Source organism: Eupeodes corollae, chromosome 1, assembly GCF_945859685.1.
Source record: "Eupeodes corollae chromosome 1, idEupCoro1.1, whole genome shotgun sequence".
NCBI classification, from domain to species: Eukaryota; Metazoa; Arthropoda; class Insecta; order Diptera; family Syrphidae; genus Eupeodes; species Eupeodes corollae.
In genome coordinates this window covers 298,836,391-298,860,268 of record NC_079147.1, presented here as the reverse complement: position 1 = coordinate 298,860,268, position 23,878 = coordinate 298,836,391, and the positions used below count along the sequence as shown (strand labels likewise).

Genomic DNA, 23,878 nt, shown 5'->3' with positions numbered 1-23,878 from the left:
TAATTTATATTTTCTAAAATATCAAACCAAACTAGCAGGCAGCAAATAAATGTAAAATCAAAAATTGTATTTCCTAACGATTCTGCAATGTTTTTTGCCTCTAGATTTCTTAATTCTGTATGAGCTTCATATATTTCTTCTTAATTTGTTTTTAAAGGCCTCAATGCATCTAACCTGCTCTCTCATCTAGTCTCAGAAGTGGGTTTCAAAGTATGACTTGGAATGTTTTTCTTAGAAATATCCTATCTCGTTGTGGAACTTGAAAAAAAAAATATACAAACAAACGTAAAATGAGCACCGAGCAGCGTCATTAACCACTAAATTTAAGGAATACGGGCAACATGGAACGAAAATGCTCTTGGTTCCAGGGTTCGAATTCGATTCTGAACACCCGCTTCTTTTCCTGTCAAATTCGAACCATTACCATAACTTTGGCTTTGACAGTTATTTATTAAAATTTCCTGTAATTCAAGCTTGTCTAAAAACTGAGTCAGTCACATTACGGTCTTGTCACAAGATACGTAACTTTTATTAAAAATTGATAGCTATTTATTTAATCTTAATTTACCAACAAAGCGAAAAAACAATTCTGCACCAGACTAGATATACATTATCAGTAGCCGTCACAACAATCATTAACTTTCAAAAAAAAAACAAAAAAAAAACAAACAAACTGCCTGCGCAAGAACACTTGGACTCCACATAGAATCATCCCTCTTTAATTCTTGAACTCTATGCTCCTTTTGCATTCAATTACAAATTTCATCTCCTAAAATTAGGCACTTAACTCTTACACAGTGTGCAATTAGAAAACCTGCTCGCTCTGACCCTTATGATTCTGATATGGTTAAAAAATGGCAATTAGTAGTACATATTTGTATACGCAAGATATCAGATTACATTTTCTTGCTCCTGGTAATGCGCCCCCATAATTCTGCGCCCTGTGCATTTGCACACCTTGCACATATGCTTTGTCCGGCCCTGGTAATTGGTGCAGGTTTCATAAATACGGCAGGTAATGTATTTTGTGAAGTCTTTAAAGGGATCTGATGTCAAAATCTAAATGAAACATAAATCCATTAATCACACAAGCAACAAAATACATTGAATATCCCTATACAGTATGCAGAACCATTTGTAGAAAACCAAATTCTTGATGCAGATATATCGTTGGATGAGATAATTGTGATAGTCCAACAAGCAAAAACAGGCAAAGCCCCAGGACCAGATCGTGTTTCAACTGAATTTTATAAAAATGCACCAATACAATTTCTCCAGAAAATGTGTGAAAGTTTTAACTACATTTTTAATACGGCCCAAGTACCTAACTCTTTCAAAGAAGCTCTAGTATTTCCCATATATAAAAAAGGAGACCCAAATGGTCCTTATAGAGGTATCTCGTTTACAAATGCTATAGCAAAAATATTTACAGGAGTGTTACTTTCTCGTATAACAAATTGGGTAGATGAAAACAGACATCTCAGTGTATATCAATCAGGTTTCCGCTCTGGTTTTTCGACTACTGATAATATCTTTGTGATAAATACAATTATCCAGGATTTCCAACTCCGTCAACGTAAATTATATATTTTCTTTGTAGACTTCAAGGCAGCCTTCGACACTATAGATAGAAAAGCGCTATATTTTAAATTAAATCAACTGGGAATGTCGACAAAAATGCTAAGGATAATAAAGGAACTGTACAACGGATCAAAATCAGCAGTATGGGATGGAACAAAAGCATCGGAATGGTTTGAAACCAAAACTGGTTTAAAACAAGGATGTTTACCAAGTGCCATGCTGTTTGTCCTTTTCATAGACGATGTAACATCCTGTTTACCTGCCGGAATAAACATAGCTGACAAAGGTATAAAATGTCTCCTTTAAGCTGATGAACTGATTTTACTAGCTGAATCACCTGAAAGTTTACAGCTGATGATTAATAAGCTAAACGAATATTGTAATTCCTGGAACCTTATCATCAACCTTGATAAATCTAAAATTATGGTAGCAGGCTGTTCGAGAGGACGATGCTCACAAAGAGAGAAATGGTATTGCGGTAGAGATAATATTGAAGTAGTCAAAACCTACAAGTACCTTGGAATCGATGTAGCTCCAACCTTCAATATGAAACAACATCTCTCTTCAAAACTTATCACAACGAAAAATGCCATTAATATTAGTTGGAATCTCCTATTGAGAAAGAAAGATGTACCGAATTCAGCTAAATACAAGGTATATGAAGGGGTTCTACGTTCAATGATGTGCTATGGAGCTCAGGTGTGGGGCTTTCAAGAATTCGAGAAAGTCAAAAACTACAAAGATTCTTCATCAAAAAAGTATTTCAGCTTCCTAAAAATACTCCAAATTATGTGCTTCATCTCGAAACGGGACTAGCCACTCTTTATATATGCACTCTGAAACTACATGTTGACTACATCATAAAAGTTATCTCGACGTATAGTCAAGAAAGGCTGCAACACGTTCTAGGATTGTATGCTATCAGAAGGAATCATCCCTTTATACAAAAAGGGAAAGAACTAGCTGAATCAGTCGACTCACCTTTGGATGTAAACATTGAAAGACCATTAGAACTCAGAAATCAAATGTATGCTATAATAAGAGAATTAGATATAAAACACAGAAAACTACACGAAAAAAGCACTAGAATCAGAAAACCGACTCATATACCCAACTCTAGTCCATAACCTCAACGAAAATAATTATTTCAAAGACTCGAATAGCTGCAGAAAAATATCGTTGTTGTTTAGAGCAAGAGGGGAACTCCTCAACTTGAATGGAACGTCTTTTAACAATAGCGAAACCAATTACTGCACACTATGTAATCAACATGCTAGAGAAGACACGTTTCATTTCATGGGTATTTGTCCAATATTGAGAAACTGGAGGATGCAGTATTTCCAAAAACCATCTTTAACCCTAGATGAACTCAAGGAACTACTTAATGGACCGAATTGGGAAGCAATATATAAATACTGCAATGTAGCTCTAAATTATAGAAGACTAATTATTACGGAATTTATTTAGAATATTTAAGTTACATATATGAACCTAGTAGATACTATTATAAAGGTCCCTCCGACAGACGGCAAATTTCGCCATTGTCATTTCATTCATTTAAAAATTGTAACAAAACAAAATGTCAAAACTGTGTTAAATAAATGAATCTTAATCTTAATCTAATCTAATCACACAAGCAACAAATTTACAAACAAAAGTAATTATTGTCAAAAATTCCGTTTCAAAACCAATTTGCCAGAAAAATTTACTTCCGCTTCCAAAACAAATAAATACAAAAATACTGACTAATGTTTCACATAAATCAAAATTCGTCTTTTAAATTTTTGTTTGTAAACAAACGGTTAGACCAGAAGACAATTTTCAATTAAAAAATTACATAATTTCGTCACACCCTGAATGAAATATGTTACTTCTGTACAAAAAACACTTATGGACATAAATAAGTCGTAAAAGTTTATCGGACCCTCGTCCATATCCTTGTTTACAAACAAATTTAAATTCCAGTTGACCTGATTTTCTTGGAACAAAACACTGATTCAAAATCTCAACTTACAAATGCAAACGAACCATATGCGTCATAATTTTAATGGTTTTTGTTTTTGTGTTACATGAAGCATAAACAACATCCATCAATAACATGTTACACCCTTCGAAATCAGACAAAACATTATTTATTTATGTTTTGTTTTTCAAAACCGTATCGAAAAACAAAATGCATCAAATACTTTAAAGACAAAATGAAGAAAAAATACACGTATAAAAAAAGTACGGAGGAATTTCAAGCTAAAACGACTTTGACATAAATATTTACATTAAAAAACTTACGTCCCATAAAACTCAGCTGAAAACTTTCAAAAATGTTAATCTTTTTTTACATCATTGTTAAAAATTTCTAAGGTCAGACGACAATAAAATAGTTTTATTTTTTTGAAACATTTTAAAACACACACATTTTTCAAAAACGAAATTAGTCCCACAATGTTAAGGCAAAATCATTTCAATTTTAATCAGAACGAACGAAGTAAAGGAACGTGAAACTCCCCCACATTTTATTTTTAAATTCAAAATCTCGTCGTTGCCCTTCAAGCTAAATTTTATAAAAATACGACTTCAAAATGCTGTCAACACTGAAAAAGACGACGACGAAGAAGATGGCTTCTAAGTTTTCTTCTTTTTTTTTTGATGATAAATTGAGGGAATACATAAATAACTCTGAACTTAAATTCTAATGTACCATAATCCATTATAGCCCAGCCCCAGGGAAACATCTGCTTATATCAGTTTTTAAAAAAGGTCTTGTTTTTTAATTGTTGTTTAAAAAATGACTATGAACGTCTAGTTTGACGTTTCTTTGTCAATGCGAATGCAGTGTTGAAAATTAACTCTAATTTTCACTCTACGTGACGTTTGTGAGATTTCACAATCAAGATAATTGATCGACATCGTTCCGGCGCTGATGGGGGCGGTCGCGGGCGCCATAATGAAGAACCAAGATCGACCATTTGAATGGAATAAATTATTTCTAATTGATTTGTATATTGGTCATTTTATCATTTTGTCGTTTGTTGGCCCAAATTGATGTTTCAATTAGAATAAATTAGTCCAAATGTCTCAATAAGTTGGTCAGCTCGTAGGAATAGAAATGAAGTACATTAATTTATGTGTATTAATAAATAAATATTAAACATTCTTGACACGTACTTTTGTGTAATTAATAAAAAAGGGAAGAAAATCAAAAAAGTTTCACTGGTGAAGGCTTCCCAGAGGCTCTGGTGAAGGTTCAAATTTTAAATGGATCAATTGTTTTCATGTTTTGGCCTTTAAAATATTGAATTTGTTTCAAAATATCAATTTTAGACCATAAACTCTTCTGTTATCCTAATTGAATTGACTTCAAACTCACATTAATTTAGATATTCATCTTTCCAATAAATAATACTTTTAAATAATTTAAAACGATCAATAATTCAATAAATAGTCAAGAAATTATCTTTTGATAAATTGCTCTTAAAAGCCACAATATTAGACAAAAACATTTTCTTGCCAACAAAAACAAAGACTTAAAAATATATGTAAATAAAAAACAACAACATTATTCCAACTTGACCATGATCTCGCATTGAAGTATTTATAAAAATAAAGCAATTACCACCGCGAGTCGACCTTACTTTCAATTTCGAATGGAACAGATGCCCGCCTTTCAGAAGACGCACGTCAGAATAAAGAAAATAAAATACCCACAACTGGTGCCATCGAAAAATCTTCTTTTAGAGTTGAAAATTCTCATCTATTTAAAAAAAAAAAGAGATTTCAATTAATTTTCATGGAAATTCAACTGAGTGAGGGTCCATTATAAATAAATAAGCTTTTCCATTTCATTAAAATTAACCCCCAAAGAGATAAGGTTTTATATTTATTACTTTGAAAAACGAATAAGACTCATATCTCAATTTCCATTAACTTAATTTCATCATTTTCCCAGATAAGACAGATTATTTTATTAATTAATTTCTTTTCTACTCTTTTTCAGGCTCTTTTATCAGAGACAACAACCGACGATCACAATTGGCCACCAGAGTTAATTTTGCTTCGGGAAAAGTTCACGGCAAAAAGTCAACTAGAGATAGCCCAACTGCAGATTAAACATGAAGAAGAGGTAAGTCACCTTAAATATGACACTATCTTTTCCAAGTTATACTTATCTTTGTGTCCTTTTTTTAGATGTCGCGACTAAAGACTGAATTTGAAAAACAATACAACCGAAAGGTTAAGCGGAATTCTGCATTCGATCTCAGTCGAGACTTCGATCAGATTGTCTCTGAACGAGATGGATTGAGGGAGTTATCAAAGACCTTGCGGTTAATTCTTGCTGAGCTCATGAGAAGTGTCAATAACTGTGAAGATGATCTCAATGCAACTTTACTTGATGAGGTCCAAAGGATCATGGCAAATCGGACAATAGACGGCGGCGGCGATGACCATGATCTTAATAACTCCCAGTTGAATAATTGTTCGATGCTTTCGAAGAGAGTTCGTTTCGCTCCTGATGTTTCGGGTCTACTTGATGTCGTTGATGATCCGCATTTGATTAGTTACGTTTCGTCCAAATCGGTGGGTATATCGAATTCAGCCGATTTGGTGGATGACTTCGATTTGAATGAATGCCTGGAGCGTTTGAAATCTGAAGCAGTTTTTCTGCTCGAGCTCTCTGAAGAAATCCAAAAGAAGAACGAACGCAAGGCCAGCGAATCGAGTGGAGCTGAGAAAGTCGATAGCTGCGAAGAGGATGGCATGAAGAACTATTCGTTTGTGAGGGCGAGTTCATTCAACGAAAACATATGGCAGAGCAAAAAAGCTACTAGCCAACAGCTTCTTCTATCCCTGCCGCCAGACCTTAATCGTGTTCATGCATTAAACGAATCTCTTGACGACTTCAGTTCATCCATTGCTGCTAGTGAATTGAATTTCCAATTCCACGAGTTCAAGAATCGTTTGGTTAAGGCCGAGAATGAAAGATCTCGGATGCAACACGAACTAGAATTGGCCATACAGCGAAATAAAGAACTTAGTGCTCAAGTAATTCAGCTCAGAGATCAGCTTCAAAATATGGATTTACGTGAAGATTATCAAGGTTACGGATTGGGTTTGATAAAAAGCCCACAAAGAATTGAAGATGAGAAACCCACGACATCATTTATCCAACTGCAGGAAAAAGCCCGTCATATTCTAAGCAGTCCAACTCAACAATCTAACAATGCAACATCGACACTTCTACAAATGATTGAAGATTTCTGTCGGGAAGGTGATAAGGTTGTGGAAAATGGCAAAAGAGATCGTGATGACTTGCAGTCGCAGGTAAGTTTTGTTTTTAAAATTATTTATATTTCAAATGTTTGATGCTTGTTGTATATTTCAATGTTGTATTATATATGTATGTATATTTTGTACAAACAAATTGTAAGATATTTTTTTTAATGTGCCTTTTCGTTCACTGATCAATACTCGTAATATACAAATGCATGTTCATCGAAAACATACGAACTTCATATTTTCGAATTGATACAAATTGTAAATAATGCTTTTAATTGAATATAAGAATATGAATATGAATATGAATATGAATATGAATATGAATATGAATATGAATATGAATATGAATATGAATATGAATATGAATATGAATATGAATATGAATATGAATATGAATATGAATATGAATATGAATATGAATATGAATATGAATATGAATATGAATATGAATATGAATATGAATATGAATATGAATATGAATATGAATATGAATATGAATATGAATATGAATATGAATATGAATATGAATATGAATATGAATATGAATATGAATATGAATATGAATATGAATATGAATATGAATATGAATATGAATATGAATATGAATATGAATATGAATATGAATATGAATATGAATATGAATATGAATATGAATATGAATATGAATATGAATATGAATATGAATATGAATATGAATATAATTATGAATATGAATACGAATATGAATATGAATATGAATATGAATATGAATATGAATATGAATATGAATATGAATATGAATATGAATATGAATATGAATATGAATATGAATATGAATATGAATATGAATATGAATATGAATATGAATATGAATATGAATATGAATATGAATATGAATATGAATATGAATATGAATATGAATATGAATATGAATATGAATATGAATATGAATATGAATATGAATATGAATATGAATATGAATATGAATATGAATATGAATATGAATATGAATATGAATATGAATATGAATATGAATATGAATATGAATATGAATATGAATATGAATATGAATATGAATATGAATATGAATATGAATATGAATATGAATATGAATATGAATATGAATATGAATATGAATATGAATATGAATATGAATATGAATATGAATATGAATATGAATATGAATATGAATATGAATATGAATATGAATATGAATATGAATATGAATATGAATATGAATATGAATATGAATATGAATATGAATATGAATATGAATATGAATATGAATATGAATATGAATATGAATATGAATATGAATATGAATATGAATATGAATATGAATATGAATATGAATATGAATATGAATATGAATATGAATATGAATATGAATATGAATATGAATATGAATATGAATATGAATATGAATATGAATATGAATATGAATATGAATATGAATATGAATATGAATATGAATATGAATATGAATATGAATATGAATATGAATATGAATATGAATATGAATATGAATATGAATATGAATATGAATATGAATATGAATATGAATATGAATATGAATATGAATATGAATATGAATATGAATATGAATATGAATATGAATATGAATATGAATATGAATATGAATATGAATATGAATATGAATATGAATATGAATATGAATATGAATATGAATATGAATATGAATATGAATATGAATATGAATATGAATATGAATATGAATATGAATATGAATATGAATATGAATATGAATATGAATATGAATATGAATATGAATATGAATATGAATATGAATATGAATATGAATATGAATATGAATATGAATATGAATATGAATATGAATATGAATATGAATATGAATATAAATATGAATATGAATATGAATATGAATATGAATATGAATATGAATATGAATATGAATATGAATATGAATATGAATATAAAAATTGATTAAAAAAAAGAAAGTGTTTAAATCCGTTCTATGATCAGAATTAAAAGAGCAGTTTCTTACAAAAAAGGGAAAATTAGGGTAGGTGCTTTGAACCTTTTAACCCATCATCTTTTAAATAGAATATTTGTTGTAATAAAAGTGTTAGACTTATTTTTTTTCATTGAATCCATTTCAACTTCTTAATTCCCTCGCTTCCCTTCAATGCTTTCACTAAACAAAATGATTTTCCATAAATATAAACGACACAAATTCATAACATTTTTCTTATAAAGGGTGTTTTTTAGCTATGATTTGACAGCTGAGAACGTCAAACTATGTTGAAATTAATGTGCAGTAAGGTTTGGCAATTCATCCAAAAATTAATCAGCTAAATATCTACGATATTTGGTTCCAACAAGAAGGTTCAACTTGTCTCACAGTGCTGTTAACCATGAATTTATTGAAAAATCAATTTAGTTTAGTGATGGGTAGGACACGAATTTAAAGTGAGTTTGTATGAGGTACTCATTTTTCTTAAAGAGTTGGTACTTTGTCCCACCTCAAATGTCCCATAGGACAAACCTATTTTAAAGGGACATTTTCAATAAAAAAACATTCAATTTTTCAATGATATTTCTTCAATTCTGATGATCATGAAATTTAAATAAAACGAACATATGAGTAAATTTTTGTTGGTAGTTTATTTATTTTAACAAAAACAAGGCTTCAAATTCATTATTAAAAAAGAGGTTTAAAAAAATAAATGTTTAAATGTAAAGGTTAAAGAACAATAAAATATTTTTTAGGTTAAAATTTTATTTTAATAACTAAAACAAAAACCATAAATAACTTGAACAAAAAAGGTAAAAACCATAATATACTATAAAATAAGAAACCCACTCAACCAGTTTGGAGGATGATTTATCTGCAATTCTGCATACTCATCTTCATTATTTGTTACATAATACATTATAGTATGTTCTCCTCATTATCTCTCCTCATTTTCTCTCGGCAAAACAAATAAAGCACTTCAAATGTCACAACCTGCAACAATGTCACAAGTCACAACCTGTGAAAATGACTCAGTCATATCTCACTGTGACAATGTCACGAATTTTGTTCGAATGGGACATTTGAGTAAATAGCATTCATAATCATAATACAAAACTTCACACATTCTTTCATTTTAAGGCAATCGTCCTCTTCCTCATTCTGATCCTATTGCTATTGGTTTGATGGGAGAGAGAATGCACTAATGTAGTGAGTGCGTGCCTGCGTGGCATTTCCTCATACACTCAAGACCCAACTTCATTCTTCATATCATCAGTCTCCGTCGTCGTTTATCGACAACGACAAGAACAAGTGAGAATGAGAGAGAAGTACGAATAGTTCTTTTTCTGAAGTCGAGAGAGTAAAAGAAATAAGTATTTTTTGTTGCTTTTATGGTGAGGTGTGAGGTAATATATTTTTTTGGTTTGAGGTGATGGGACATTTCAGAGTGGTGTATGCGACATTTTGTATTGCCTCATGTATGAGGTACCCATCACTAATTTAGTTATAACTTCATTTCCAGAACTGGTAGTTCAAAATATGCTTTTCTCAAAAAATAAATTACATTTCAGTTTATTCGAATTGACTTACTTACTTACTTATCCGGCTCACAATCCATGAAGGGTCTCAGCTCGAGATACTGCAGTCTTCCATCGTGAACGATCCCTAGCATACACTCTCAAGTCAGCGAGACCAAGCGTTTTGGCATCCGCAGTCACTTGGTCCTTGTACCGTAGGTTCGGTCTTCCTTGTCGTCTTGAACCTGGGGGCTGGGCTGAGAAGACTTTCTTGGCTGGAGCGTTGTCGTCCATTTACTCGATGTGGCCGAGCCAATGTAGTCGTCTTTTCTTGGCCTTCTGGACTACATCCACATCTTGGTACAGCTCATACAGTTCTCGGTTGTATCTTTTTCTCCATTCGCCATCGTCTCATACGGGACCAAAAATACGTAGAGGAATTTTTCTTTCGAAAGTGCGCAGTATCAATTCCCCTTTTTTGCTTATCGTCCAGCACTCGGCGCCGTAGAGTAGGACTAGTGTTTCGAGTGAGGAGTTTTGAACCCAGCTGTTTGGCCAAACGGAAGCAGCAGCGGTTCGCTATGGTAATTCTTCTTCGGATCTCCACTAAGGTGTCCTTAGTGGGATTGATATTTGTTCCAAGGTAGGTGAACTCCTTAACTACCTCGAAATTCCTGCTACCAACAGTGACGTTTTGTCCTAGGCGGTGGACAGATGTTGCTTTGTTTGTTGATAACATGTACTTTTTTTTTGTCCTCATTCACTTCAAGACCAACTAGTTTCGCCTGTTCTTCAATCGCTGTGAAGGCCTCAAGCACAGCTCTCTTGTATCGACCGATTATGTCTATGTCGTCAGCAAAGCCTAGGAGCTGGGTGGATTTGTTAAGGATAGTGCCCTCCGTGCTCACACCTGCCTTACGCACTATCTGCTCCAGGACTATGTTGAAGAAGTCACATGCCAACGCATCTCCTTGTCTAAACCCTGCGCAAGTTTGAAATAACTCAGATGAGCTTTTACCCATTTCAGACATCGCCATCAAAAGCTCTTGGCGGTGGATGCTATCATAAGCAGCTTTAAAGTCCATGAAAAGATGGTGGGTTTCGACTTGAAATTCGTTGGTCTTTTCCAGCATCTGCCTCAGTCTGAATATTTGGTCTACCTTTGTTCTGCCTGGCTTAAAGCCACACTGTTACGTGCCGATTTTTGTGTTGCAGAAAGGTTTAAGACGCTCACACAGTACGTTGGATAGGATTTTGTATGCAACATTAAGCAGGGATATGCCACGGTAGTTTTTGCATAACATCGGGTCACCTTTTTTGTAGATGGGGCATATGGAGCTTATCGACCAGTCAGTGGGTATGCATTCTTCCTAACACACTTTGGTGATGACCTGGTGCATTCAGTTAATCAAAACACTTCCTCCTTGTTTAAAGAGTTCCGCGGGTATGCCATCCGACCCGGAGGACTTGTTATTTTTTAGCTTTTGGATGGCTCTTTCTACCTCTTTCCTTCACTGTTTCGAAGAGCTTGTGTCCCGGTTCTCAAACCAGAAGCTAATTGCTTCGACGTTTTAAAGAAACGTCGGGTGTTGTTCTTGGCCCGAGACTCCTCTAGATCTTTGAGCTGAGAAACTGCGGATGCTCTTTTCTGCCTTCGCAGGGTCTTTTTCTCATTTCTTCTTTTCGTGCGGTACTCTTCCCTTGCTGCTCTTGTATTCCGTTGCAGCATCTGCACACGTGCATTTTCCGTCTCTCTTTCAATATCACGCACTCATCATCATACCACGGGTTCTTTTTCGGGAGTGGCTGGTAAACTAGAGTGGTCTCGGCTACATTTTTTATTATTTCGCGATAGTGGTTCCACAATGTGTTGACGTCTGTAGTATTTGGGAGGAAGGCGGCGGAGAGTCGCTCGCTCAGGCACTCACTGTAGTCTCTGGCACTCTCCAATGTGCTAAGGCAACCGATGTTGAACTTCTTTCTTTGGGCCGCACGTGTTTTTTTGTCGTCTGATATTCGAGCTCTAAACTTAGCCACTACCAGAAAGTGGTCAGAGTCGACATTTGTTCTAGGAAAGTGCGCACGTTCAGGATGTTGGATGCGTGCCTTGCGCCGATTAGGACATGGTCGATTTGGTTGGTGGTTCTACCATCCGGAGATCGCCAGGTTCCTGTGTAGATCGTCCGTCGTGGAAACCTAGTGCTACTTATCACCGTATTACGAGCTGCAGCAAAGTCGATTAGTCGGAAGCCGTTATCTGTTGTTTTTTCGTTAAGGCTGTGCTTTCCAACTAATCTGCCAAAGTTGTCTTCCTTCCCGATTTTTGCATTGAAGTCTCCGAGTACGATTTTGACTTCGTACTCTAGACAGGCTCCGTAGGCTCTATCCAGGAGGTCGTAGAAATCCTCCTAGCTAGACTCCTCAGCATCATCCGTGTGTACATACTATACTCATGTTCTGTAATGTGGCCTTGATGCGGATCACAGCCAGGCGATGACTTATTGGTTTGAAATCCATGACTTTCGATCTTAGCCGATTTCCAACGATGAATCCGCATCCAAATATATGCAATCTTTGATGACAGCTATAATAAATGTCGCAATTCTTTCTCTTCATTGTCCCTGATCCTATCCATCGTATTCCTTGGATCGCAGTAATATCTGCCTTATACGGCGAGAGGACAGATTCAAGTTTCTGAGTTGCACCTGGAGTGTAGAGGGTTCTTACATTCCAGATACAAACTCTCATTGCGTAGTCCGTTGTCGTTCCGAGTCTGATTACCATAAGAGTTGGTTAATTATCCGAGGCTGGTATCTCTCTTATAACTTTCAAGTTTTTCACCGTGGAGGGGTTGTTAGTCCTTTGCAATAACCTCCAAATTTGTTGGGCCGTTGATAAGGTGTTTTTTCCCCCATTTTGCACCCACGCTTTTATATTTCGCAAGATTTATTTAAAGATATAACCAGTATCCGGTTGTTACCACGAGGAGGTAAAGTAAACACTTGGTGTGTAGGAAAAGTTGCAGCATAAGCCCCCAGATCCTACAACACCCCACCACCATTCGAATTGACTAATCATCTGAAAACATATATTAACTTGTTCATTATATGATTCGACACTTTGGCTACTTATTTATGGTTTTAAAGCGAAAGTCCTGTAAACTCAATCCTTTTCTGTCAAAGTCCTTTTTATTTGTATAAGTCTTGAAAACTTAAATAAAAGTCTAGTAGTCTTAGGAAGCGACTTTATCTCTTTGAAAAAAAACTCTAAAATGTAGCTGAAAACCTCTAAGGGTTCTTTTTATTTGCCATTAAACATTTAATTACATAAATGCATACATATTACATACATAATATTTTTGTTTACAATAAATTTTAAAAAATCCTGATTTCCTTTGACTGTGGTACATTTTAATTTCTTAGTTAAAATTTAATTTGTATTTGGTGATGGTTAAATATCTTACAAGCATCATGTGAAATAGGTCTAAATTAAAAGAAAGCAATTGCTCCTTTAAACTCTTTTAATTTAGTTTTTCTTAATTTCTACAATTCATGGAGGTTGTTAGATTTATTTTTAATTTCTCTTAAAATATAAACAAAATCTTAGACACAAAAATATCCCCCTTCTCTCAATCTCTTGTTACCATTTTATCAAACATACAACAATTCAACAGATCGATACCGCTGACAAACAACTTAAAGCAACTCGTCAATTCCTCGAGGATCAAGCTGCTGAACGTGAATTAGAACGCGATGAATTTTTACGTGAAATTGAAAAATTAAAAACATTAATTCGTGATAAAGAAAAGGAGAGGAATTCCTTTGAGAATGCCTCAAAAGAGGTGAGTAACAATTTAAAAAAGAGACATACAAACAACAACACTAGGATAGTAAAGGGTTTTCATTAGATTCACTGATTTTGATTAGTTTTTTATTTTATTTCTATTTTAATTAAATGAACTTTGTTGGTTTTGAAAAAAATCACAAAAGTCAAATGTATCATATCGCTCTTAATCAAATGCCTTATTAACTTAGCTCACCTTAAATAACTTAATTATTTTCTGTTTTTCTCTTACACGCTGCCTTAAATAAACAAACAATAACAACAAATTTGTAATATCGTTAATCACTTCATAAAAATCCATCTACACTTTTGATCTTTTTTTTTCCATTAACTCATAAAAAACACACTTTGTTTGTCTTTTGAAAAAACAAAAACCAAATCCTAAAAACTTTCTACTATTCCCTCTAAAAAAAATATACGCATTAATTTACATCTCATCTATCCCTCATCTTCCCCCTCATCATTTTCATTCACGCAAATTTCAGAAATACAAAAATATTTTTCGGAATACTGTAAGTTCGATTTGTTTGGTTTTTAATGTTTTTTTCTTTTTCAAAAACGTTTTTCTAAGTTTTTTGTTGTAGTTCTTTAGTATTTATTTGAATTGATGGCATTTATAATAAATTTTCTAATTATCATTGTCAGGTGGATAATTTGGAACAACAAATCAAAGATCTCACCCACAAACTCACAGAATGCTCAACAAAAAAAGATAAATTCGAAGTTGAATTAAAAGCTTCCATTGATAAGATTTTTGTTTTGCGTGAGATTATTTCTGAATTGGAAACACAGGTAGAGACGAAGGCGCTCAATGAACATTGTCTGGGAGAGAAAATTCAGGTAAGACTAAAATAGATCTTAAGAGGAAATGATTTTTTTTTAAACTGAAATACTTTTTACTTTATAGGAACTTGAAACATATATTGGATCACAAAATCGATCTAATGACACTCTTCAGAAGGAAGTTCAGAGCTTGCAAAAGGAAATCGATCAAGGTTATCAGGAAAAAATAAGGCAATTAGAGGAGAAGTTACAGAATACCCGCCCTTCATTGGAGCAGGGTGTGTTTATGGATCAAATAGTTGAGCAGGTAAGATGAAATTAAATTTGTAAAGAAAAGTACGGAGTAGAACTAGCCAGAAGTCAGGACTGGAATTTTGCTATCTTTGTCTTCTTGTTATCAAATTCGATAAATTTCAAGTCTAGCCTCTGTATTTAAACTATTTCCAATGCAAGACACTATGAAGAAGTCAAACACAAGGTGGAATAACCTCACCACGTATCAGGTCAAGAAAAAGCGATCAAGTTGCTTGCTATCTCTAAGCAGATCGCATATAAGCTCAATAATCGGTGTCATAACCGGACACTGTCTAATAGGGAAGCACTCCACGCGGCTATGCGTATTCTGAAATGACTTTTGCAAAAGCTACATGGATGTGGGAGAGCAGGAAACAGTTCTTCACCACCTCTTTCTCAATCATATTAAATTAATCAGCCTCCCACGTTTGGTAAGGGACTCCAACTGGTTTCATTGAGCTTAGCAGAAACCCTCAAAATTCATGTGGTATCACAATGGGCCATTAAACTGGGCTATGTGTGCCTTACTCCATAACGGACAGCCACTTTAACCTTACCTAACCTGTATTGGTTTTACTAGAGTTTAATTATTAAAACTGTTAAATATTTTATGGCAAGTGCAATGCAAAATTTTGTTTTTAATAATTTTTGCTGGGCCATCGAAGCTTTGTTTCATGAATAAAAATGGGTTTGGGGTGGGATAGTTTTTAAACTCTCGAATCTCATGTAAAAAATAATATTTTAAATTTCGTACAGGGGCTGGTCTTGTTAAAAAAATAAGGTCCTAAAACAAATCATCATTGCTAAGTGGCCGATTCAAAAAATTGCATAAGCTGTTGAACACTGTTTTTGTATTATCGTAATGATTTATACATTTTTGCAGTGTATCACTTGGTGAAACGCCCGCATTATTGGTTAAAAAGTCCATTTGCAACCTGGTTAAAAAAAAACTTCCCGGATTTCAGTTCAGTCTTAAAAATTAACCGCGAGACCTGTCGAAAAGGGACGTGTTCCTTTTGGGTTCAAAGTTAAGACGAAAACTTCACGAAGATCTTTATGGCCAAATCACAAACACGCTTCAGCTTCGGCGTTACGGTGGGCCTGCTTCGAGGTTGCTTTGAATGACATTTCTATTATTTTATCCCTCCAAAGAGCAAATATTTAATTTGTTGACATTTTTTTACAGCTGTTGAGCTGTCAGACAAAGCAAATGTTCAGATAATTGAACTAGAATTTCCGCTTGGAGTCACATTACGTACGTTCTTTTCCTTACGATTGTCAAACGAAACGTGAGGTCGAGCTCCATTGTGATAGCATGCATTGAATTCCTATAGCTGAACTCGGCAACGTCAGGTGAAGCTGAAGCTGAAGCGTGTTTGTGATTCAGCCATAAGAAAAACACCTATTACAGTAAGGGTGATTCTTCTACGCTTAGAAGAGTGTCGTTATTAAAAATCCAGTCACGAAATTTCAATACAGACGATAATGATTATCGATGAGTCCCATTTTAATTTGAAGGGAGATTTCAGTAAGCAAAGTTTTCGATACTGGAGTGTCCAGAATCTTCATATTATTCACGTAAAGTCCCTCCACTCACCAAAAATTACGTCAAAATTATGCACCCCTATTGTGAGTTTCAACCGGAAAATATTTTACCTGAGAAATTATTGGGAATTTTAAAAGCTATTGTGAGTTCCACCCGAATGAAATTTCACTTCGATTTAGTGCCACTAATTTAGTGGTGACATTTCGAAAAAAAGAAGCGTTCATTGAAGAGACAAATACAAATTGAACGAAATATCTGAAATCCCCGAAAAAAATTACGATGCTCTAGTTTTGAAAATAAATTATTATTTTCAACACCTTTTCGAATGAAAATGACAATTTGTTGAGTTTAAAAACTTTATTAAATATTTTTTGTGTGTTAGGAGTAATTTTTCAAGAGAAAAACAAACGAACCCTATTAACTGCTTCGCAATATCATCGTTTGGTTTCGTCAGTGTGTGACCAATCCATTGTCATTTGAGCTTTCTGATGTCTTTAAAACGTTCTCCATTGAATAACTGGCCTTCAGAACATCATCTATCACCAGCAGAAAAAAAATTGGCCATAAAACATCCCCTTGTCTCACACCTTGATGCACTTCGAAAGAGTCAGATAGCTGCCCATTATGCAACACGACACACCTTGTATTGTTGTAGAACTCCTTTATAATGGCAACAATTTTTGGCGTAATTCCTATCCCAAGAAGTGATCTCCATATACATTCTCGGTTAACTCGGTCAAAGGCCTTCTCAAAATCTACAAACATGAGGTTTAGCGTTGTTTGAAATTCTGCAGACTGCTCAAGAACAATGCGTAAGGTTTTGATGGTCAACGCACGACCCTCCGCTCCGGAAGCCAGCCTGATTTCTCTTGAGTGTAGTCTCAATTCAAGCCTTTATCCGTTCGAGGATTAAAGTTGCCATTAGCTTAGGGAAAACGTACAAAACGGTAATACCACGCCAATTGTTGCAGTTCATCATCACCTATTTTTGGCACCTTAACAATCACTTCATCCTTCCATTTCCTGGGATAAATTTCGTTTTCCCAAACAGTTTGTATAAGCGGATGCAAGATACTAGGTGCTGTGCCGGGATCAGCTTTCAGGAATTCCGCTGGTACTCCGACAAGCCCGGCTGCTTTGTTGTTTTGAGGAGATTAATCGCTGTTTCAATTTCCGCTACTGAAGGGGGTTCGATGTCAATACCCCTGCAGGATGTGCGCATCTCGTTAAGCTAGGGCACTTCAGCACTCTGTTTAACGGGGTCCTCAATTAAAAGGGCACAAAAGTGATCCTTCCACCTGCGAAGTTGATCTTCAATTGATACCAATAGTGTCCTATCCCGACAACTTCTATGGCTATTTGGTACAATCCTCGGATATCTCCTCTTCTTGCAGCGTTTTCAGCATTATCAGCGAGTCCATCTATCCTCACCCTCCTGTCACGCCTCACACAACGATAGATCATCTTGTGTGCAATCCGATATTCGTTTCGCAATTAAGACTTTCGTTGAGCGTCTGTCTCGGCGATTCCAAGAGTCACTAACGCTCGTACGCCTAGGTACAGTCTCGGATCCAGCCTCTATAAAAACACTTTTAATTTCACCCCACATCTCGTCAACATCTGAGTCAACACTCACATTTAATGACGAAGCTCTGTAGTTAAGGGTGTTGATATAGCTACGACTTATGTTGCTATCACTTAAAGCATTCGTATTGAATTTTGGACTTCTTGCTGCATTCTGCGATTGTCCTAATACAGCCGCGGTTTTTAGTTTGAGACTCATGACAACCAAATGGTGGTCGCTTCCCACATCGGCATTTCTTATATTTCGGACATCACACATAGACTTCCTCCATCGCTGCTGAATCACGATGTGATCAGTTTGATTTTCGGTATGAACAACTGGGTGTACCTATGTGACTTTGTTACACGTCTTATGTTTAAATACAGTCCCACCAATTACAGACGATTTGCGTTACAAAAGTCGACAAGCATGTCACCATTTTCATTACGTGACCCCAAGCCATTTTTTCCCATAACTCGTTCCAGACCGTAATTGTCTGCACCGACTTGAGCGTTGAAGTCTCCCATGACGATTATGATATCGGCTCTCGGAACACTGCTGTAAACCGAGTTAAGATAAGTGTAGAACGCGGTTTTGTCTTCTTCGGTCGCTTCATTTGTGGGGGCATAACACTGAACGATTGTGATGTCGCGAATTTTTGAGCGGAACCTTGCAGTAATTATTCTTTCAGATATTGGCGGACAGGAAATAAGACTGCGCCTAGCTACTTCGTTTAACATAATTCCAACACCATGCAGTCTTTGGCCACCCTCTCTTTCATCCTCTCCGGAATACGGCATTCTCGTTTGTCCAGTGTCAGATCTGTATTCAGCTCTTCCTCTCCACTTTGTTTCACTAATGCCCAGGATACTGATTTTAAGACGAAGCATTTCGCTCTAGCTGTTCGTATCTTCCTTCGCCATACAAGGATCGAACGTTCCAAGCTCCGATTTTTGTACGTATACCGTAGCCAAAAGTATCCATTGCATTTCTTAAAAGACTTCTAATAATTGTTGACAATTCATTTATTATTATGGCGTCTTGATTGACGCTGTTGCATGAAAGATGCCGCACCGACAAATCCGATGTGCGGTTTACTGCAGCCGAAGCTGTAGAAGGACTATCCATAAACAGGTTACCTCTTGGGGACTCGTTTCCAGTTGTTGTCACATTTCATGTAACAGCATATACCCTTCCACCATGGTGTTTTCCGAGATAAGATTAATAACATACATAAGTTTAGATTCGACAGGCACACCCTTCCTTTGTATGGTCGAACATGTAACCGATTGAGGCCGCCCACTATGGGAAAACAGACGCCTTTTGTAGCCGCCCACTCTGGAATACAGACGCTACTTGCTGCTACCGTTGGCCTTCTTAAAAAGCTCATCCGCCACCAGACTTTCATTCCGTTGACCGCAAACTGCAGTTCCTCCGCCTTTAGGGAGATTTTCTTCAACCCAGGGACAAGTCAGTGCCCCGTCCAGCAAAGCTGGGTTGGCTGCTTATTCCTTATTAGGGCCACCTCCGGTTGGTCATTGGTTCGCTTTATTTTCCGTCGCCTTTTTCCTCACATATCTTTTCTGGTCATTCCAAATCTTATGAAGCATTTTTTAATAAATTTGGTTCTATAATAATAGAAGAACAGGTACTTTTTCCACTCAGTTTTTCACTTTACTGGAAGATCTCTGAATCTTTATATCTTTATTTTCCTGCGAATAGCCTCTGGCGATGTCGGGGTGTAATTGCATTGCCTTCCATTTGTTGGTTTACTCCTTACTCCTTGAAAATAAAAAAGTAGGAATTATTTTCGATTATTTTGTTTTTATTTATAACAATTTCTTACATTTTCCGCCAAAGTCATTTGCCCGCCTCCAAATTTTGAGTGAAAGAAAGAGTTTTCAAAGACTTGACGTTCCACCCGTAAAAAAAGTTCACAATAGGGCGAAATTTTTCGAAGTAGAAAGTTTGTGAAATGTCATTTTTTTCGGATGGAATCGTATTTCTTTCTTGACTACAGATGGCGCTAGAACGTCTTTAAATACGATCCACTACTCTTTTTTATAGTGTTTAAGTCAAAGCCTTTTTTTTATTAACCATCAAGACTTAACACTTCGGTCTTGAAGCATTTCACATGTGTTTTTTGTATTATAACCTTTCAGTAATTTCTCAAGTTGTTTATTGGGAAACTCATGATTTCTTCCCCCCTAAAAAATACATGCTTGGAACATAAATATTTTTATGACCTCCTTCTAAGACCATTCTTTGAATTCAGCCTTCAAAAATACCCTAAAGGCAAGTTTCATATGTTTAGAATGAATCAACATACATTTCATAATTTGTATTCAACGAATCGACTTGTGGCCTCTTTTGATGAACTCTTCTATTTTTTAATGAAAAGTTGAGGTAGCATTGATTGATTGATATATAAAAATCATAACTCGACAGTTATTTAATTGATCCAATTTATTATTATTTCATTTCCAGCTTCGCGACATCGAAAGCACACTCGATCAAAAGACCAAAAACCTAGAAAGCCTTCACCATTCATCATCGTCTGTGTCGTGCAACAGCAATCCCATCGAAGATGTTTCCGTTCAAGGCAAACCACTTGCAATGGCTAGCGCACTAGTTTCGCCACCACAAGGCTCACCTGTTCATCCCTCACCGCGTGCCCAATCCCTGCCAATCGAAGGTCTCCAGCGTGTATTGGAGAAACTCTCCAAACACACTCGCATGGAAGAGGCTGCAGTCAAACGGATACGTGATCTCGAGATGCAAGTGTCAAATATTCGCTCCAATTGTTTGGTAAGTCTTTAGTCTATAAATATTTACTATAAATTGCAAAAATTATTATTTAAATTTAACCGTTAGACATATCGTCTCGTCATCGTCATCGTCATCATCGTCATCGTGCGTCGCCTTCGTCCTCGATTCTCTTTAACGAACTTTTTCTAATTGAATCTTTTATTTCTTAAGAAAAAAAAAGAAAGAAATGTTTATAATAATTTATTTATCATAAGCTTCGCTCCTCTTTTTAGTTTATTTTATTTGATGTTGTGTGTTATTTTTTTTGATTCTTTGTTGTGTTCCACTTTAGGGTGTCAGTTTGTTATACTTCGGTGCGGTTTAGTTCGGGTTGGGATTTGAGGAACTGATGCCGCACACAACAACCACACCACAAAAGATCATTTTATTGCTCTCAAGTCTCGAAACTTTTAGTCGTGAGATAGATTTTATGCCGCTAACATTGCGGTTGTAGAGTGTGGGATTGGGCTTTTTATACAAGTTTTTCCAAATAGATTTTGATTGAATTAATTTTGTCTTTATTAACGGTTTCGATAGTAATTTTGAATAATGTGATTTTTGAGCTTGATTTTTGTAACAGACAGACAAATTAAAATACAAAAAAATAAAGCGTGAGACAGATTTCGCGGTAAAAACAAATTCCGGGCATGGTAAGATTTTTTGAACTCATCATCCAATAAAACAATTAGATCTTTTCCTTGTTAAGTTTTTTTGTTGTCAACCCATTTTAAAAACTGAAAATTTTTTCCGACGGATTTTCATTTTTCAGTTTTTTGTTTTGTTTTTTGAAATGCTGTCTAGGCGTGTTAAAAATAGAACGAGGAAGAGGAAATTTATTAGCACAGGCTGTTTTGTTTTTGTGTGTTGCCTTCTTGTATAGACTAACTTGGAAACACGGAATTTTGTATGTTTTAAGGAAGATCAAATAGTTTGAGTTCTTTGGTGGAGGATTGTTATGTGTACTTATAAAATGTTATATGTTGGAATGTGTAATGTAAAGTATGAGGCACGCGCCGCCGGAGCCGGATTCTTTTTGGGAGTTTAGAAAACTCCACAGACAGGATTTGTTTATCTTTTGATATTTAGACATGAAGTGTTCTGAAACGAAAGTTTTTTTTTCTTAAAATTTTTGATAGAGGTATGTTTTTGAAGTATGTGTAGTTGTTAGTTGTAAGACATTTTCATGTTTATTTATAAATAAGCAAAGGAGGTCTTTTTTGTCCTATATTTTTTTAAACAGGTTGGCACAATTTATTTTTGTGTTTTTAATTGTAAATGTGATTATAATGAAATTATCATTCGGACAATTTTGAGTATAAGTTGTTTTGTTAGGTAAAAATACTCTAGTTCTGAAAACAATACATATTTTGTGAGATAATTAATGTTTTTTTTTTAAGTTAATATTTTCATATTTTGGGGATTTTTGGTAAGAGTTGGAAACTATGTCAAAAACTTAAAATGTTTCTTTTTAAACAATTTAACAATTTTATTTTTTTAATTAATTCCTATTAAACCTCGACCTTTTTCTCTGCGCCTATGCGGTAAGGAAAAAGATGAGAACTTTTAGGAATGCTTAAGCACTTTTTGTTTTGTTTTGCCCAACTAGGTTCTACCAGTCTTGAAAAGTCTTAACTTGATTTAATTAAAAAACTTTTAGGTTGAATAATCTCGGTTATAATAAACAAGTTCTTTTACTGAGACTGCACGTTCTTTAAGGGTAGTTTGTTTATATTTGAACGTGCATTGCGACCAAGGCAACTAGTTAGTTTTACAAGTGTCATGAATTTCAAACTCGGAACTATACTTCACTACCTTTAGTTGATAATGAAAAAACTACCAACAAAATATTTGACTTCAAAACGCTTCTCAGGCAAGCTACAATTGTATAGCAGGACGGGGATGATAAGGGTCTTATATAGTAACATTTTGGTCCATCAAGAGAGGACATTACCACTGAATTGCTTTCTTGGTCTAAAGAAACAGCGGTTAGCAAGAGTTATTCTGCGTTTTATCTCAACGCTGGTGTTACAATGTTAAAAAAATCACATGACAGCGCATCGCCTTGTCTAAAACCTTTTTTGACATCGAAAGGTAGAGTTAAGTTGTTTCCAACCTTTATGGAGCAGCGTGAATTCTCCATGGTCATCCTGCACAAACGGACGAGTTTGGCAGGGATGTCAAAACGAGACATGGCTCTATACAGCTCGTCCCTGTAGATGCTATCATATGCGGCCTTGAAATCGATGAAAAGATGGTGGGTGTTGATTTGGTATACTTGGGTTTTTCCAGGATCTGCCGTAATATGAATTTTTTCAGCATCTTCGACTGCACGCTTCTCCCTTTCCTTCTGAGAAGTCGGGGATCCTCTAGCATCTTCTGCTCATAGAGCTCATGAGTAGCTCTCGTCCTCTTATGCAGCGCCGCTTTGCGTGCCTGTTGTTTGTCTGCATTTGCCTGCCGACATTCCTCATCAAACCAGGGGTTCCTTGTTGGTGGCTGTTTGAAACCCAGCATATTAGAGGCGGCTTCTCTGATTGCATCTTGGCAATGTTGCCACTGGTTTTCGATACCTTGTGTTGGCGGCAGAGACCTTCGAGAGAGGTTACTTGTAACTCGGTCGAAGAAGGATTTGGCGATCTCTGGCGATTGTAGCCGTTCGATGTTGTACCTTCTCCTAGAACCTCTCTGTTTTGCCT

At 35.1% G+C, this 23,878-nt stretch overlaps 1 protein-coding gene across 7 annotated transcripts in view; it reads left to right on the top strand.

Annotated features, from left to right (window-relative positions):
• The window catches only part of LOC129941348 (A-kinase anchor protein 9), a 97,188-nt gene that overhangs the window by 52,851 nt on the left and 20,459 nt on the right, over positions 1-23,878 (top strand). For 3 of the 7 annotated variants that reach the window (XM_056049951.1, XM_056049946.1, XM_056049948.1), the window contains 7 exons: positions 5,573-5,698; positions 5,764-6,897; positions 14,018-14,185; positions 14,673-14,699; positions 14,833-15,027; positions 15,095-15,277; positions 20,862-21,182. In XM_056049951.1, coding sequence (XP_055905926.1) covers positions 5,573-5,698; positions 5,764-6,897; positions 14,018-14,185; positions 14,673-14,699; positions 14,833-15,027; positions 15,095-15,277; positions 20,862-21,182 — 2,154 coding nt within the window. The remainder of the gene's footprint in view (positions 1-5,572; positions 5,699-5,763; positions 6,898-14,017; positions 14,186-14,672; positions 14,700-14,832; positions 15,028-15,094; positions 15,278-20,861; positions 21,183-23,878) is intronic. The other 4 variants (XM_056049947.1, XM_056049952.1, XM_056049950.1 and 1 more) reach the window with 2 other exon arrangements.